Here is an 18,372-nt window from a genome sequence, read left to right as displayed (position 1 = left end):
TCACGAGCGGAGAAGGCCAATGCCGACCGAGCAGGGCGTGGCTCGCCGTTTATTTTTCCCCTTTCCACTCTGCCTAGCTGAGGGCCAATCAGACAGCGGCACGGGCGGAGCCGGGCTGCGGCCGCCCAATCGGCGCCGCGCTCCAGGGGCAGCGGGTTGGGCTGCGGAGGGAGGGGTTGGTTGCGGCGAGTCTGTCAGGCTCTGAGGTGGGGTAAACACACACAGTCGGGCTCCGGGCGCTGGACGGAGGCGGCGAAAGAAGAGTCCTGGCTGCTGCGGCTGACTTTGTTGCGGTGTCGTCGGCGTCGAGGGCTCCGGTGGCGGCAGGACGAAGCAGCCGGAAAAATGGCGACGGCCGCCCAAGTGTGCGAAAACATCCAGATGCTGCTGGAGGCGGCCGAGTTCCTGGAGCGGAGGGAGCGAGGTAGGCCTGCCGGCGGGCCGAAATTCTCTATGGGCCTAAGAGCGAGAGCGGCCTGTCGCCTTCACCGCTCTCGCTCGCTCTCCTGTTTGGCGGTTCGGGCCGCGCTGAGGGAGAGCATACGGCCGCCCCGGTGACAGCGAGGCTCCCTCCGGGATGCCGTCGCCGCCGTTCTTTTTTTGTTGTTATTGCTCCCCTCTCGGGAGAGGAGACTGAAGAAGAAGGGGGGAGGGGCGGCGCCAATCCCCTCCCCGCTTCCTTCTGCGTTGTTATCAGTACGTGTGTTTTTCTCCCCTTCTCCCTCCCTCCTTCGACACGATCTCAGCCTTCCGTTCTTCCCATCCCCAGAGGAAAAGAGTAAACAACTCGGGCCTTTAAAGCAAAAAGGGAACCGCCGGAAATGCTCCACCGCTCGAGGAGGAGGGGGCTAAAAACAAGCCCGAAAGGGGGGGGGCGAATGGCCTGGCTGCTGCTTCCTCCTCCTCCTCCTCCTTCTCCTCCTTCTCCTCCTCCTCCGCAGATTTCTTTTCTTCTGAGCCTGTTCGCTAGGGAAGGAGCCCCGGACTCCCTTCTGATCCAGCTTGGCCTTTGCTCTTGCTCGCTCCTCCCTCCTTCCCTCCCAGCCGCCTCCTCCTCTTCCCACTAAGCGTGGCGGGTGGGGGCGGGGGCAGGTTGTGGGGCTATAAAAATCTACCACGCGCCCCGCTTCCGATCGTGGGGATAAATCGCGCGCCCCTTGTATTTTACCCCATTTAATGTGTGACCCGCTTCATACAAAGCCTCTCGAAGATATTTAACAAGAACATCCATGGCGACAAATAAATAAAATGGCTGAAGCCGACACACACAAATAAATTCAGTTTGGGGGAGCGTGCCCTGTTGTTGGGGTGTGCCCTGATCCCTCACCCACTCCCTCCGCTTTTAACCCTAACTGGGGCCTGAAGTGTTGAAGGAAATGGAGCAGCCATGATCAGGCTTGTAAGACAAGGTGTTAACATATTGCACATAAGAGTGCTGAGACGATTCTAGTGAATTTCTGAGTGAGGGGGGTTTTGAATTCAGCTTTCATGGCATGTAAAATCCTGTGGATGGGATTCATTTGAATGTCAAGAGATGAAGCATTTAGTTATATCTGCCAGTAAACTTAAATGAGTTGTTTTGTTTTGCTATGAGTTAATAATAGGATGAATAATTGTTTCCCCCACAGAAGCTGAGCATGGCTATGCTTCCATGTTACCCTACAGCAGCAAGGATAGAGATGCCTTAAAACGAAGAAACAAATCTAAGAAAAATAGTAGTAGTAGCAGGTAAGGAAAAACTGAGTGTTCTGCCTTTGTCTTGCAGGGTGAGCCATGCACATAACACAGTCACTTCCAAAGCAACTACAGCAGTGGCATGACGAGTACATTGGCCACGTGCTAATTACAAGGTTAAGTTGTAGTTCTAACCCCACTTGCCTGGGAGTGAACCCCATAGAGTTAATTAGGATTTCCTTCTGAGTAGATAGGGTTAGGATTACAGTTTAAGTCAAGATGTAGATTGTATTGTGTAAAAGTTTTCATGTTTGTGATCAAAAGGGCATGACAGTTTCACTTTTGTTTCCTGTCAATGTTTACACTGGCCTCTGAATCAATATACTGTAATGCTGTAGTTGGAATATCTGAAGAAGTATTTGTCAAAAAATTAAATTCAAATTTAAAACATAACCTAGTTTCCTTCATCTTGAGTTGGGTATGCTTCATTCTAAGGATTTTGAGACATGTTTTAGGGGGGGAAAGGCACTTGATTAGTCTAAATACTCAATTTAAATTTGCTGGAAATGCCACACACATTTCAGTGCCAGTTTAGATTTCTGGAAGCCAAGTTTTCTAAGAAATTTAGAATGGATTTGGAAGAGTGCTTCTTTGAAGCCAGTGAAATTTGAAAACACATTAACAGCTGTAATCCAGGGGTGAGGCACTTTTGGCCCTCCAAATGTTTCAGAACTCCCAGCTTCCATCAGACCTAGAAAGTATGGTCAATAGCCAGGAATGATGGCAGCTGTAGTTTAGGAGACCAGAGTTTCCCCACACCTGTTGTAATCCAGAGCACAATTATTAAAGAGTAAATGCTGTTGTCGAAATGGGGTTTACTTCTGCATGAATATGCTTGTTATTCTCTTGCATAAGTACAATCATATATGGATCAAGGTTTTTTTTGCATCAGTTCCTTTATTTTCTGGCACTTATGCACAAAATTACTATCTGCCTATGGGGTATTTGTATTAAGTATTCAAAACTGCCATTTAATACAAGATGTATTTATTAGGCATATTTATGTCCCATCCCTTATCCCTAAAACAGCAATCAGGGTGGCTTGCAGCATATCAAAACATCCATATAAAGTATAGAAAAGCAAAACTGTTAAGATTATTTTATCTGCCATCATTAACAGTGAGGGTCAGTATTATATCTTTGTGTGGAAAGCCAAAGTATGTTGGAACAAAAATATATTACTCTATTACAATTCTGCTAGATAGTGGCAGATTTAAGTTCCTTGGACTTAATTCAGCCAAGTTACACTGCTGAACTGAGCAGTTTAGGATTGCCATATGTCCTGCTTTTCATGGGTATATAAAATGAGAGTCGTCATAGTGATAATAGTAGAAGTCTGCAAATGTGTCCTTTTTTTAAGGCCCAGTTGATTTAACCATTAGCTTGCTAACACTTGTTTTAGTTTTCTGTTTACATATCTGGAGATTCAGGCTACCTTTATGTCATTGCATGCCTTAGAAGCAGGAAGTACACAGTTAAAGCTTTATCCTTAAATTACCCTGCTGTGCCAGTGGTTAGTGGTCTTGAGATAAGTACATGATGTTCTGCCATTTGGGAATGGTATGGAAAGTGGAAGATGAAGTTTCAGTGTTAACTCTTCTTCCCCCTTGCCCTTTATAAGTTTACCTTTTAATGTGAACCTTACATTAGATACAATTCTCCAATGAAGTGTATAGTTTGTATAAAATTATGTTTGGACAAGTAAAATATATGCTAAAATATAGTTCAGGAGTCTCTGGCAAGCTGATCAATTCAGTTCATAGGTTCTTCTTCCCATGATTTTCATGTAAGCCCATTTGTCTTGCTTTTAAGATGAGTGTGTAGTAGAACTTTGAAAGTGTGCATACAATTTATGTGCTAGATCATCAGTTGCATCAGATATGGAAGATTTAGAATCCATATCCAAACCCTGAGGATCATTTAGTCCAGGGGTCGGCAAGGTTTACCTTGCCTGGGCCAGATCGCTCCCACGAAGATCCTCCGTGGGCCGGGCTGGCGCAGTGTGACGCCGAAAATCACGTCTGTGCATGCCCAGACGTCAGAAATTGCACCTGCGTAGAAGCTATTTTTGGCATCTGGGTATGGAAAGAAGCGAGTTCCGGAGCTGCAGAAGAGAGTCGTTGTTCTGTGCCTGTTTAGCGCAGCGCGCCGGGGCTCGCCAAACGGGCGGCTCGTGGGCCGGTTAAACGGCCTCCGTAGTCCAACCCCCTGCAATGCAGGAATATGCAGCTGTCCCATATGGGGATCAAACCTGCAGCCTTGGCATTATCAGCACCACACCAACTGAGCTATGAATCTTCTAGAGTCTCATTCAGCTTCCCTTCTAATTTGTTGTTGCATGTGCGTTTTTATTTCTATTATTTCTTTCTTTATTTGTTTAGAATACTGTAATAAAAAGAGCATACTAAAAACAATGCTTTCTACTTAAGAAATACTTTTCTAGCCTCTCGTGTCAGTAAGTACAACAGGAGTCTTACACAGGATTTGGCACATGGGGGTGTCACCTGACTGCCACATACATGGGTTTGTGCAATACAGTAATACCTTGGGTTGCGTCCGCTGCAGGTTGCGTTTTTCCGGGTTCCGCCACATGCGCAGAAGCGCTCTATCGCGCTTTGTGCATGTGCTCTATCTATCGCCACTCGGGTTGCGGACTTTTCGGGGTGCAAACGGCACCCCGGAACGGATTGGGTCCGCAACCCGAGGTACCACTGTATGTTTTTGGTGTACATTAGCAGTTTTGTCTTCATGAGTACATCATGTGCAGAGTGTATATAAGCTGTTCTTTTCTCACATACTTTTAAAATGAAATTATGGTGATGATTATGTGGGTAAGTTATCCAAAATCATTCACAAGTTCTTCAAAAGCTTTAAGAGGAGCAGTCATATAACATGGATGGGTTAAATATGTGCATTTTATTTTAGTTGTAATTAAATGTTATCAAGTTCTCCTGGAAAGATTTTTTTCCTGGCTCTTAAAAGCAACACGCTCTCCCCACCCTCAGGACAGGAGGAGGAAAGACTTTTAATATAATCCAGGAAATTATGGGATATAGTTGGATTCAGAAAGACTGGGGGTCTTGCAAAATACAGTGGTACCTCGGTTTAAGTACACAATTGGTTCCGGAAGTCCGTACTTAACCTGAAGCGAACTTTCCCATTGAAAGTAATGGAAAGTGGATTAATCCGTTCCAGACAGGTCCGCAGAGTACTTAAACTGAAAGTATTCAAACCAAGGCATGGCTGTAAGTGGTTGTGATTCATTCAGTAGATTATTTTGCCGCACCTTATGCTGAGATCCAGGGAATGGGCAGGCACGATTGTATCTTATTCATAATGCAACTGTGGTCCCTGGTTTGAGACCCCTACTGTACAGACCTGGGATTCAGGTACAAACAGGGTTGCATCTTGTTGGCAGTGGTTTGAAAACTGCAAGGGTACTCAGCAGTTTACTTGCAGCCTTCTAATGGTGAACAGTTAATAGAACCCTTGTAGTTTTTACTGCAGCATGTTTACTCCATGTTTGACAAGTGTAAATGGTTACATTAATCCCCTCTTTCTCTATTTAGATCAACACACAATGAAATGGAAAAGAACAGGTGAGTCTCCAAAAGGACATTATAAATTTTAATTAATCACAGCAGTAGTCTCATCTTACATTTTATAGTAATTTAATGAGGTGAATCAAAGCAATGTGTTTAGCTTAAAAATCCAGTTTGGGGAATCTGTTTTCTCTAGGTGGCAGCTTGAAGTATACAGAATTGTGCATGTGGCAAGAGCTACTGAGTGGAAAGGTGTTAATGCAAAATCTCATGTGCACTGTCTTTGGGCCATTCTATTTGCCATATGCATTAAATCACTCCAGTATAATCAGAATTCTAAACATTGCTTGTTCTCAAACCATATTGAAATGATTCTGAAAACTATCCTTCAGCCTTTCTATGTTTGAGTGCAGTTAGGTAATTGGGCCATTGGTAGTGATGGCTCTCCAAATGACAAAGTCTCAGAAAAAAATCATCTCAGCAGCCTTACTCCTCCATGGTCTTCAGAAAGGGGCTATTGCTGCAGTGATGTTTGCTTAGGAACTGTGATTTCATTCCAACCATATGTGCTAGTGGGGGTCTGCAGTCTGTATTTCCCAGCTGGCACACAGTACTTCCAAAGGCTTTGGCCGCAGGGACTAGTTCGTGGTTGCCTGTTGCCACTTTTCTTGCATACAGTTCTCAGACTAGTAAATGAATGTGGGAAATACTGATTTATAAAGGCCATAACCTGTTGAAAGGATCATATTGCAGTGTCTGGATTAGACCTTGTCAGGGTGAGGACTAAGTTTAATTATTTTAAGTTCAATTTGGCATCCATACATGAATGAATGAATGAATTTATTAATACGGTCGCAGACCAGCATCAACACGCACAATATCACAGATCATAAAACATATCAAAAATACAAAGGACAGTATGAATATAACAAGGATTTAAATATAAATATTAATTATTAGCGTACCCCCTGTAGTTAACATCCATACATGTGATTGCTGCTCTAACTGGGTTGGCACAAATAGGACATCTAGAGTACTTGGCTAGTTGTACGTTAGTCACAGTGCTGTGGCTTAATTGAGATGGTTTTATTGGTGTGGTAGACTTACCATGTGACTGATTACCATGTGAGGTTGGAATATTACGTAGACTAAATCCTATGTTTATATAGAAAAGGATCTTGGTACAACCTGTCCTGAAACATTTTAGGAATTAGTTACATATATGTTGTAAGAATTGGAATTTTATTTGGGATATGGCAAATGATGAGTTAATGGTTATGAAAAGAAGGTAATAAAACCCAGAAAATAGGAAACTACTTATTACTATTTCTCTAAAATACACCATGGGCTTCATTTTGACATTTTTCTACTTCATTTAAGAATGATTTTTTTTTTTTTACATAGACAAAAAAATCATTTGTGTTTTTTACACAGGTGCTTTCAACAAGAGATTAAACATGCTGCAACACTTTGCACCTAACGTGGATTTAAACTGCTGCACAGCTTCAATCTTTTAAATTATAGAATTGAAACAATACATTGTGTTTTAAATGTTCAGCTTTTGTTCACTGTTGGCATGAACTGGATTTCCAGTAAGAAAATGTTTTAGGAAAAATTCCCTGTTGTCCTTCAGGCCATTTACGGTAGAGCAGTTTGGGCCTTTTAAGAAAATGTAGCCTACAACATGTAAACATTTGTCTGTGTTCCAAATCAAGCGTGTTGTAAATCATTTTCTATAGAAAACTCATTCAGCAGTGCTTAGTAAATTGCCTCCCATAATATTTACCAAGGAAATTACAGAAAGCGAAGCAGGGAAATTCCGCCAGCTCAGCCTGTAAATATCAAGATCCGATAAGATATCTTAGGAACTACAATATAAAATGATGTGGGCATGATTTAGTCATGGTTAAGCACTTTGTACACTTAAATTCAATAACAAAAGTTAAGCACATGTTTTATTTTCTTCCATAGAATAAATGAAAATTAAGTGTTTAAATTTTAAATGTGTTTACAGCATGTCTACAAATAGCAAGGTTGCATTTGTGAAGACTGCTTGCAACATAACCAAGTAAATAGTGTTTACTGTCTTGTTTTATGAAACAAAATAAAAAAAATTCCTTCCAGTAGCACCTTAGAGACCAACTAAGTTTGTCATTGGTATGAGCTTTCAAGGGATTCCAGGGAGCATACAGTGAACATAATAATTAAAAATACAAATATAATAAAACATCTGTCAAGTGATTTAAAGATTGAGAGGCAAAGAGAAGTGTAAAAAGTAAAAGAAGACTGGGGCAACAAGCCTTTCAAACTCCTGAGCAAATCTATGTTAAACTGGTGCTGAAAAGATTGTCATATCTCCCTGAGGAGATGAGTGTGGTACCAGCAGAGAAAATACCCTGTCCTTAGTGCATACATAATACGCTTTCACTAAGGAAGAAGGCCCTCTAGCAAGGATGTCAAGGCCTGTCCTGTCCTGTAGGCATTTGGGTCTAAAGGCACTTAAAGCTTTAAAGGGAATTCCTTGAATTGGAAACAACTAGGAAGTCCATGTAGTGCTTTGAAAATGGGAGCTGGCTTTACCAGTTAAAATTCTGGCAGCCAAATAAAATGTTATGGTTATCCATCTGAAGAAAATTTTATCAGTGCTCTTTTTGAAAATGCAATACTTTATTGTTGCTTTATTGATTTGATATCATTGCAATTACATCTGGAAAGCATCAAATTGGCTACTCCTGACCAAGACTATTTGAAGAACTCCTGAAACCCGACTTTCCTTGTGTCAATGAAATTCTGGTTCACCACATAGTTCTTGCTTATTAAATATCACTGTTCCATGCTGGTCTTAAGAGTACTATTGTATATGTACTTAGTACAGCGGTACCTCGGTTTACAAACACAATTGGTTCCAGAAGTCTTTACTTAACCTGAAGCGTGCTTAGCCTGAAGCGAACATTCCCATTGAAAGTAATGGAAAGTGGATTAATCTGTTCCAGACGGGTCCGCGGAGTACTCAACCTGAAGCATACTTAACCCGAGGTATGGGTGTATTTGGTTCCGGAAGTCCGTACTTAACCTGAAGCCAACTTTCCCATTGAAAGTAATGGAAAGTGGATTAATCCGTTCCAGACAGGTCCACGGAGTACTTAAACTGAAAATACTCAAACCGAGGCATACTTAAACCGAGGCATGACTGTAAATATGTATCTTTACTTAGGATTGCATAGGACTAATTGAGGGCAAATTGTAATTGCTGCAACCTGGGCTCTACAAATGGCAGATCAGCTTGTAAGCCACCAATTATATTTACTAGCCTGTGGGAATATTTGTTTTCTTTATTTTTATTATTGTATATAAAATGTCCCTAAGTATGTGGCAGTTTGACTTGAAGGAGGAGGGCCTATTGTCCCCACAGTCCTAACTCCCAGCACTTTTTCGTTTGAAAAGTAAAGACTAATCCCAATAATTTTGTAAGCATAAAGATCACCATCTCCCTCAGCAAAAACTTTCAGGACTGTGTTTTCCCAGCGCCTGGCTTTCACCAAAAGGCTATTCCATGGAAACTCTCCCCTTACCTTAGGCAGGCTCTCTGTTCTTTTCACCCACCTCTGCAAAGGGCTTCAGTCTGACAGGAATTCCTTTTTAATACCAGTGTTAAAAAAAAGACCATAACCATACACTTCCTCCAGAGAAATGTGTTCTGGGATTTTCTTCCAACCTTATTTCCTTTCATGAACTACTTTCTTCACAAGCTAGTATTTAAAACATCAGTAGGGAGCCTTCAGCCCACTGGCTGAATTTGGTCCAGCATGGATTCCATTTTGTCCTGTTAAGGTATTTCCCCCCCCCCCAAACCACACCCATCTGCTGCACACCTGATGTCATATGTGACTGGAGAGCCCTATTGTGCAGCTGATCCCTGCCTAAATCAGGGAAAACAAAAAACAGAGTTGAAGTTCAAGCTTGCTGGATCAGCTGTGCAACAGAGTTCCCTGTACAGAACTCAGCTGTGCAGCCAATTTCTGCAGAAAGCAGCTTTGCCAGCTGTATGCTCAGTGCCTGGGAAGCTGGCAAAGGCCCCTTATGCTGCAGTTCCCAAGTGCCTGACAACTTAGCTGTATCTGCCCATCTGTCAAGGTTGGTGCATGGTGGTGTGGAAATAGAGGGATCTGGCCAACCAGTCTAAAAAGCTTCCCCACCCCTGCTTCAGGCACATACTGTTTATTTTGTCAGTCCTGAGCCGAATAGAAGACTAGAGTGAATTTGTTTTAAAAATCTGTTTTCTCTTTCATCCCATGTGGTTAAGGAATGGAGAAGGACTGAGCTGAAGGGAAGAGGCAATGAAGGAAGAGTAGCAGAAAAGGGTACACACAGAAGCTGGGAATTTAAAAGGTTGTGCTAAAAGTAGTGTGGCCAACTAATTGGAGGGCTATTGGAGCATATCAAAATTAAAGACACAAGTGTAGGCTGAAGCAGCAGCCCAGAAGCACCATCTTCTGAAGAACATGGAGGGGGCCCAATGCAATGTTGCTCTACACCCAGCTCTGCATTCAGCCTCAACAATTGGGGGGTCCGGCCCACTCAGAACAAAATTGAGGGGGCCCAAAGAGCCTTGGCCCCCAGGAGGTGGTGCCTATGCAGCAGCCTAACATAGCTGCTCAATGAGGAAAATTCTGGCAGTTCTTAAGGGGAAAACCCCACAACACTTTATTGTTGATATTGCTCCCCAGTTTTGAGGGCCAGAATTAAATTAATAGTTGCAGGCTGCATTTGGCACTATGGTCGGATTGCGTATGCTGCAGGTTGTGTACTTTTGGGTTGCGTACTTGGCGGACCTGAAAGTGTTTACTTCCGGGTTCTGCCGCATGCACAGAAGCGTTCTGCGTGCTTCACACATGCGCTAAAGTGCCGCTTGGGTTGAGTACTTTTCGGGGTGTGAACGGCACCCTGGACTGGATTGGGTACTCAACCCAAGGTACCACTGTAGTTTATTACTGAAATAGAGAAAGTTGCAATCCCTTCTAAAAATGAGGAGTAACTTTTCAGTAAATGGTAGCTTACCTTATACGATAATTCAGTGTCTCAAGGACATTGTGAAGTATTAGAAACTAGCAAATTATTGAAACGTTACCGGTCCAGTTCTTTTGATACTTTGCTTGTTCTAGAAATTTACAAACCAGCCATCACAAATGTGTCGCTTATTGTTAAATTGAAATGTGGCACACAGTTGAGTTTCAGATATATCAGCAGGCTTCTGGGTGACCTAGTAATGTAATTAGTACATATCAGCATTCAGAGCTTGAAATTTACATGCGCTGGGATAAACTCTTACAGGAGGGAAGGCCATTTCTCAGTGCATAATATGCCAGGTTCAGTCCCTCACACATCCAGCTATAAGGATTTCAGGTTGTAGGTCCAGGAAAGAGACCTTTGTGAACTGCTTATGGTCAGAATAGATAGTACTTGGTTAGATGTGCCAGTAGTCCAGTAAACCTGAATGCGGGGGGGGGGGGGCATCTGCAAAAAATGACAACAGTTAATGAACAGGCTTACTAAAACCATTCAGTTTAAAGGCATTTGCCTTTAGTTGAAAAATTCTAAAGCTAAACAGAGTTTATTACATGGAAAAGCTCAAGGTCTCCAACAGCTAGTTAAAATGCCGGTGATCAACTGGTGATTAGTTATCTCTGAAACTAAGTTTGCTACATTACTGGGTAAAGTAATACTGGAATTAGTTTTAATTAAAATGTGTGGGTATCTTAAAGGTAAAGGGACCCCTGACCATTAGGTCCAGAAGTGACCGACTCTGGGGTTGCGGCGCTCATCTCGCATTATTGGCCGAGGGAGCCAGCGTATAGCTTCCAGGTCATGTGGCCAGCATGACTAAGCCGCTTCTGGCGAACCAGAGCAGCACACGGAAACGCCGTTTACCTTCCCGCTTGGAGCGGTAACTATTTATCTACTTGCATTTTGGTGTGCTTTCAAACTGCTAGGTTGGCAGGAGCTGGGACCAAGCAACGGGAGCTCACTCTGTCACGGGGATTCGAACCACCAACCTTCTGATCGGCAAGCCCTAGGCTCAGTGGTTTAACCCACAGCGCCACCCATGTCCCTTGCAAGATACCCGTGGGTATCTTGCGTTGTGTAATTGCATCACTTTATGACTTTGTGGTGTATTTTATTTTGAGATTGACTATAGCTTCATGGCATATGTTACGTCAAAGTACATTTAAACTATAGGTAGGAAACTGAATCTTAACTCCCTAGTGCAGTTGATCTCAGCAGGTGGTTGGACCTTGAAAGGAGTCTTGTGCTGATGGTTGAGCTTCAAAGCTACCTGTAAACCCCTTTTTGACCCAGCCTCAATATAACTGCCCCACATCTGACGAATATTACTGCTCCACATCTGACATAGGACAGGAGAGCTTGGCTTGCCCACTGTGGCCTGGCAGTTCTCTACCCCCTTTTTAGACATTTAGAATGGGTATTGAATCAGGTATAGCCAACTTTCAAAAAACCTAATTCAGAATGGCCTGAGACAGTGATGAACATGCTTTTCATCTCTTTTCTAAGCTTCATGATTACTTATCCTAGTTCTTTAGTTATATACTAGAAAAGTACCCATTATGTATGTTTCCAGATCATTGATCTTACACTCTTAACAACCTGTGTATCTTGGTTAACAGACGTGCTCATCTGCGACTGTGTCTGGAGAAGCTCAAAGGGCTGGTGCCTCTTGGACCGGAATCCAGTAGGCATACCACGCTAAGTTTACTTACAAAAGCTAAATTGCACATTAAGGTGAGTTGAAGCGGATGTGCTCTAGAGCTCCGTGTAAAAAAGCTCATTACTTTTACGTTTGTCAAATACCGTATAATCTGGCGTATAAGACGACTGGGTGTATAAGACAACCCCCAACTTTTCCAGTTATAATATAGAGTTTGGGATATATTCGCCGTATAAGAAATACGACCCGGTGTATAAGACGACCCCCGACTTTTGAAAAGATTTTCCTGGGTTATAAAGTAGTTTTATACGCAGGAATATACAGTATATCATGGAACTGAGATAGGGAGTAAATAACGCCATATTCCTAAAGAACACTTGTTTCCTCACTAATGAAGAGGGCTGCTTCATCATGGTACGAGAAAGGACAAAACATCATAATTTTTGAGTCAACATTGTACCATATTGGAAGAATACATACAGACATTAAATCTTGGCAGGCACTTGAAGGTAAATCATGATGAGTAGGTGCCAAAGACTATGCCTGCCCATCACTGATGAAGGGTCCACATGATTTTATACAAGGCTTTAAAATTGCTTGGGAAGTGCCATTAGACATACTTTCATATGCAAATAATAAAAAAATTGATATTATGGCTTTTAACTTTTGCACATAATACACAAGAATCGTATTACACCTGTTTTGTTCTACAGAAACTTGAAGACTATGACAGAAAAGCAGTACACCAAATAGATCAGTTGCAACGAGAACAGCGGCACCTGAAAAGGCAGCTGGAGAAACTGGGCATTGAGCGAATAAGAATGGACAGTATAGGATCTACTGTTTCTTCTGATCGATCCGATTCAGACAGAGGTGCGTACTGGTGGTGTTTGAGTTGGGTCCCTGCTTCCATGACCAAATATGAATTGCACTGTTAGGAAGTGAATGTTGTCTGAGTTACCCAAGTAACATTGCATTTCTTTTGCAGAAGAAATCGATGTGGATGTGGAAAGCACAGACTACCTAACAGGGGACCTAGACTGGAGCAGCAGCAGCAGCCCAAGTGATTTGGACGAAAGGGGAAGCTTGCAGAGTGTCTGCAGTGATGAGGGCTATTCAAGCGCCGGCATTAAGAGAATAAAGCTGCAGAACAATCTCAAGGCTTGTCTCAGCCTATAAGGAGCCAGTAGCTTTCTTTCCATCCATTGCTGTTTCCTTGTTGGATCTTACTAGGTAGTATGTTGGACCGTCCCACAATTCTCTTGCACGTAAACTTATTGTGCCACCAACATTACCAAAATCTGCTTTGCCTAAGTCTGAAAACAGTGCATAGGGTTGTGGGTTACAAGCTACTCTCTGGAGCACACATCTGATGGCATCCACTAGCTTCCCTTTTCTGTCAGTAAACTCATCTCTGTGAGACTGAACATTCCTACCAAATTTCTAAGCACCCAATAATATTGTTGCAGTAATAGCAACTTACACTTTTTGCCTGTGCTGCTATTGCTTAATGTTCAAGATTAACTTTTTCACTATAGGGGTGGGAGGAGGGGAGAGCATAATATAAGGTGTCTGAAACAGCCAGACTAGCCACTATTCCTCAAACATGACCTCTATAGGAAGAACTCGTGGTTTCTGTCATTCAGAGCTGGTAATTGGCAGAGCATACTTATGAAGCATTGCAAGTTTCTGTGAGGTAATTGCACAGTGAAATGTCCCAGCCACTGTTCAGAAGTTATTCTGAAGTGTCCCAAGTCATTGTAGTTGTGATGTAATCTCTGAGACACTCCTGCCAGTACTGAATCAAAGCTTCATTTGGATTATAAGCACTGAGCCACCTTCTCAGCAGTAGTCCCAGAGGACGAGGATTGAGACAGGCAACTGGCAGACTAAAACTAACTTTGGCAGAAATATAGTAGGAATAGGATTGTGCTGTAGGCTTTTGATGGGGTGGGGTTCTTTTCACTATTAGCTCATTACCTTGGTAGGATGCCTTTACTTAAAAAGACATCTCAATTATCTTTGGTGTCAAAAGACCAAATGGTACTTTAAACTACTCCAGTGCAATCTTTATGATGATGTCTTTGCATTGATAGCTGCATTTACCTTTTGTTCCTAGCAGCAGTTCTAGCTAAGTCCTTCTTGTCTCTGGGACAATTCTTTCTACCTCAGAGAGATGAACAAAGCTGATCTCGATCCCTTTAGCACAAAAGAATTATGCCTCATTTGTATACTTGGTTCTAGTCCAATCTGTTTACTTAAAAAAATTCAGCAATAACTGAGTGACAAAGTTAGCTGTGCTAGCTTTGAGTTAATGACTGAGGAGACTGCATTACAGTAATTCTGTGGTGCCATCTTGGCATTCTAGTACTCCTTTGCCTGTTTAAATTATTTGGTAGCCCTCAGAAAAGTGACTTGCGTGTGGATTTTAGGTTTGACTTTATTATCTTTTCTGTCCGCTTCTCACCCTGTCTCTCGTGTCCCACATCCAACAGCATTCTAACCACTAACTAGAGCACACAAAATGTACATAATGTGGTCTATGAATAGTATTTATTCATTTTTATATAAACTTAATGTAATAACATTCTTATGATTTTATGCTTTTATAGATGTTTAGGAAACTTTGTATTTCAAGGTCCACTGAGTGAGATTTCCTTAGTCCCATTCTCTTTGCTTTGAACATTTAACTCCCAGTGACTTTTAATATTTATTTGTATGCAGCTTGCTGTCCCCAAGCACTTAAAGGATACCTGAGAGCCAATTAAGCAACTTCATGTCACTTCACTCTAAAAGGGCTATGTAGCTTATTTAGCTTCAAAATGTAATTCATGCTTGCTTGCATGACCTGAGCTGCCAAAATCCACTAGGACACAAGTTCTAAACAACATGAAAATTACATTTGATTTCTTCAAGAAGCTTAAAGCTATCTTGGGGGGGGGAAATACAAGATGGGAAGTGGGGCTAGTGGATTGCTAAAGATCTCCAAAGCTATTTCTTTTGAGTGTGCTATCTTTTTAAAAAAAAAAAGGCTGGAATTTTAAGTTGTCCAGCAGACTTGCACTGAACTCCTATTTGTTGGAGGCCTTCTTGCATTTATAAGCTGGCTTTGAATCGTAGCAGAAAACCCTTCAGAGAGCTAGCTCCCAACCTGTAAACTAAAAGAAGTTGAGTAGCTGCACTTTGAGGTCCTTTGTTCCGACATGTTTCTTGCCTGAGACCTTTGAGATTCTATATTTGTTAATGAGTTGCATAAAACTGCCTCACAAATTCAACTCCATGTTGCCACTTTAAGGTTCAAAGTAACTTCAGATTTTGGGGGCATTTTGATGGGGTAAATTTGAATAACAAATTTGTGTACTTTTCTTTAGACGTAACGAGTCTTAAGGATTCGGCCTAATGTGTTTTAATTGTTGTGCCTTTATATGAGTTAATTATAACTGGGCGCAATCCACTTCTAACTTCTCCTACATAGTAGCCCTTTTTTCTCTTCCTCCTTCCCCGACCCCCAAATATCTAGACACATGGAAGTAGCAGTTTAGCCATGGTTGTATGTGGCCACTTTTGTTTTGGTGTACTTTGAGCCGGAGAAATTCCTGATGGATTGTGCCTGTTATATTTTTAGTAAAATACTGTGGGATTCTTGTTTTGGGGGGCTGGGGTTTTGTTTTGTTTTTTGGTCCCTATTGTGAACTGGTAATTAATCTTTGCACTGTTTGGATGTGATCCTTTCAAAATTTGGATGGTACAGAAATATTGAACTTGGCAAATGATGCACTAGTGTTTTTTTTTTTTTAAAAAACTAACCTAAGGAGGTGAGCGGGGTTTCAGAAGCATCTGGGCAGGTAAAACAATTTGTCCTGTGGGCTCCAGGGACACCTTTAAATCTCTTGGCTAGGACTGGCCTTAGCAGCTGCAAACATTTGTGGTGCTCTTTGCTATTCACCCAGCCCATCGCTCAGATAGTTGTGCCCACTTCAAGGATGGATAAATAGGCCCAGTTGCATACATGGCCCCCATTATTAGAAATTCCTGCCAACAGGGTGAGGGAGGTTTGTACTGTGCTTGCAGATAGGCAGCACTGGTGTGGTGCGTAACTGCACTAATCTATCCTGTCTCAACTTCATGAGCAGAGGTTTCATACACTGCCAAGGTGGTGTGGGAGCAACCACAGGGGTAGCAAGTGGCAACCATGTCACCTGGGTGATGTATAAGCTGGGCCATAGAAGTGTGACATGGCCTAGCCAGACTTTCTCTCGAATTCACTGATCCACCAGCATTATGACTCGATAAACTGCAGCTACATTAATTTTGAAGATTACTAAAGGGGAACTGGGGTTGTTTCTGTGCCTGTGTTTACAGCTGGAAGCCGCATGTGTTAAAAAGGTCGCACTAAACGCTGCTGCACTCAGTAATGGCCTGCGCAGAAGCAAATGTGGGGCGCACTTGATTGGAAATGGAAATTCAAATTTTTTGCTCTTTCTGATCAGAAGTAAATGTGGATGTCAGGGTGACAGTCTGAAGTAGCCTAAAAGTATTGTCTGTACCTGATGAACTTTTCTCCTGAGTGTTGAACACCCAGAAATTTTATTATGGTATTGTGTTTTTTATAAAGCAGAGCTTTCAAGGTGCTGATAGTCACATCTTGTGAACTTTTTTCCAGGGTTGGTGTGAATACCTGTTTTTGATTCAAGTTGAGCACTTATTTGAGATGTCCAGTGAGGTGCCACAAACTTTCCCACCCTCTTGCAAGATTCCAGAGCTCTGGGCATTAGCAGGCTGAGTTCTGCCAACTGCCATTTTAGCACTTTGTTCTCAGAATATGGCACTTCTCTCCCACCCTTATTCCCCTCCCTCATTCTTTTGTCTTGTTGCTCTCCAGAACTAAATCTCTCCAAGAGCGCTTACAAATCCACTAGAAGGAAGCCCTATGTTCTTTGGGAGGATGGGATGAATGATGGGGAAAGTTCTTTTTTTTTAAGTGCTCTCTGCCTAATTAGAGTGAACTGGGCATCTGGTGTAAGCTCTAGCAATATATTAGGACTCTTGAGTCCTCCTTTTGCCCTCTTGGTAACAAATTTCAGGTTTTGACACTTAACTGTATAGAGACAAATTCTGCTTTTTATACCTAGTTATGTGTTTGCTCCCCTGATTACAAATACTGTGTTGCTTACTCCCTTGCTGCTTTGATTTGAAGAGGGTTTATTATTATTATTATTATTATTATTATTATTATTAATTCTTTCTGTTAGGGCAAGTGTTTTGTTTTTGTACATTATGACCACCTGAAGCTCTTTGAACATCTATGTGAATCAGTGACACTCTTAGTTTGGAGGAAAAACACCCCCACACACTACTGAGCAAACAAAATCTCTTTCTCTGCTCCTGCGTCTCTGTACAAAGATTGACTATAGCAAACCTGTTTGTTTTGAATATTGTGGTCTGGTTGAACAACTCTTAAAAGTCAGCTTGTTTGGCTGCCATCTGCTTGACGGCTTAAATATGCTTACTGAAACATACCTGTTCCCTTCTGATGTGCCCAAAGATTTGGCCTATCTGGAGGAGTTTGGCTTTATTTTTGTGCTGTTCTTTTTGATTGACCTTTCCTCAAATAGGTGCTCTTAACAACACTTGCGCTTTTGAACTCTTGACATTAGTTTTGGAGTCTTCCAAATAAAAATGCAGCCTAAACAGGGGAGCAGCAGATAGGGAGAAAATAGGAATTCAGTTTCCAGGTGTTCAGTTCCTAATGTAAATACCATGTCATAAAAATCCTGTGTCAAGACCATATAATGGTGCTTTTTATTACAGTTAGCACATGCATTTTTAGAAATTACATGTTTTAGAAGACCTTGCTGTGTATATGTATACTTCTGTATTGTTCAACTGTTAGAAAATAAATTATTTCATTATTAAAGAGTGCTCCAGTGTGGGTGTTTCTTGAAAGACAGCTCTTAGTCATTCATTTATAAAGACATTCAGATCATTTTGAAACTAGCTGGTAAATTCGTTTTCACAGTCTGTAGGGAACATGCAGCTGTCTGAAAACCACTTCTAGCATTTTTTTACCCTAGCTTCCAGCAGCAGCACCCATATTAAGGACCCATTAAGATTCTGGGAACTTGAGGTGATGCTATGGCATTGATGAAACTAAGCAAATGTGGACCTGATTAATGTTTGGCCACTGACAGTACCATATCAATTACTCTGAGCCATGCAAGGCAACAGGAGGTGGAAAGTATAGTATGGAAGATTAATTTCCTCCACTTGTCTGAATCCTGCTGGTTGATGTCTGATTCTTCCACAGCATTGGGGGCTAGAATAGGAGCTGTGGTCTTGGACCAAATCTGGTGAACTATCAGCTCAAGGACA

General features: G+C 42.0%; 1 protein-coding gene across 1 annotated transcript; it reads left to right on the top strand.

The window, feature by feature from the left end:
- The first annotated feature begins 150 nt into the window (after positions 1-150).
- Positions 151-17,917, top strand: MXD1 (MAX dimerization protein 1). Its single transcript, XM_035119033.2, has 6 exons — positions 151-424; positions 1,629-1,728; positions 5,304-5,333; positions 11,960-12,074; positions 12,714-12,873; positions 12,989-17,917. The coding sequence occupies exons 1-6, from the start codon at positions 346-348 to the stop codon at positions 13,177-13,179; spliced, it is 675 nt and encodes a 224-aa protein (XP_034974924.1). The 5' UTR covers positions 151-345; the 3' UTR covers positions 13,180-17,917.
- Positions 17,918-18,372: the final 455 nt, after the last annotated feature.

Source organism: Zootoca vivipara, chromosome 6 (genome assembly GCF_963506605.1).
Source record: "Zootoca vivipara chromosome 6, rZooViv1.1, whole genome shotgun sequence".
In the NCBI taxonomy this organism is placed as follows: Eukaryota; Metazoa; Chordata; class Lepidosauria; order Squamata; family Lacertidae; genus Zootoca; species Zootoca vivipara.
The sequence above is the reverse complement of the archived record's forward strand: the minus strand, read 5'-3'. Positions and strand labels throughout refer to the sequence as shown.

What these genes read in the sequence shown, in the direction of transcription:
- MXD1 (XM_035119033.2), top strand. Translation starts at nt 346, where the DNA reads ATGGCGACGGCCGCCCAAGTGTGCGAAAACATCCAGATGCTGCTGGAG. An exon ending in AATGAAATGGAAAAGAACAG is followed by an intron (nt 5,334 to 11,959) that starts GTGAGTCTCCAA and finishes CTTGGTTAACAG; the next exon opens with ACGTGCTCATCTGCGACTGT. An exon ending in AAGCTAAATTGCACATTAAG is followed by an intron (nt 12,075 to 12,713) that starts GTGAGTTGAAGC and finishes TTTGTTCTACAG; the next exon opens with AAACTTGAAGACTATGACAG.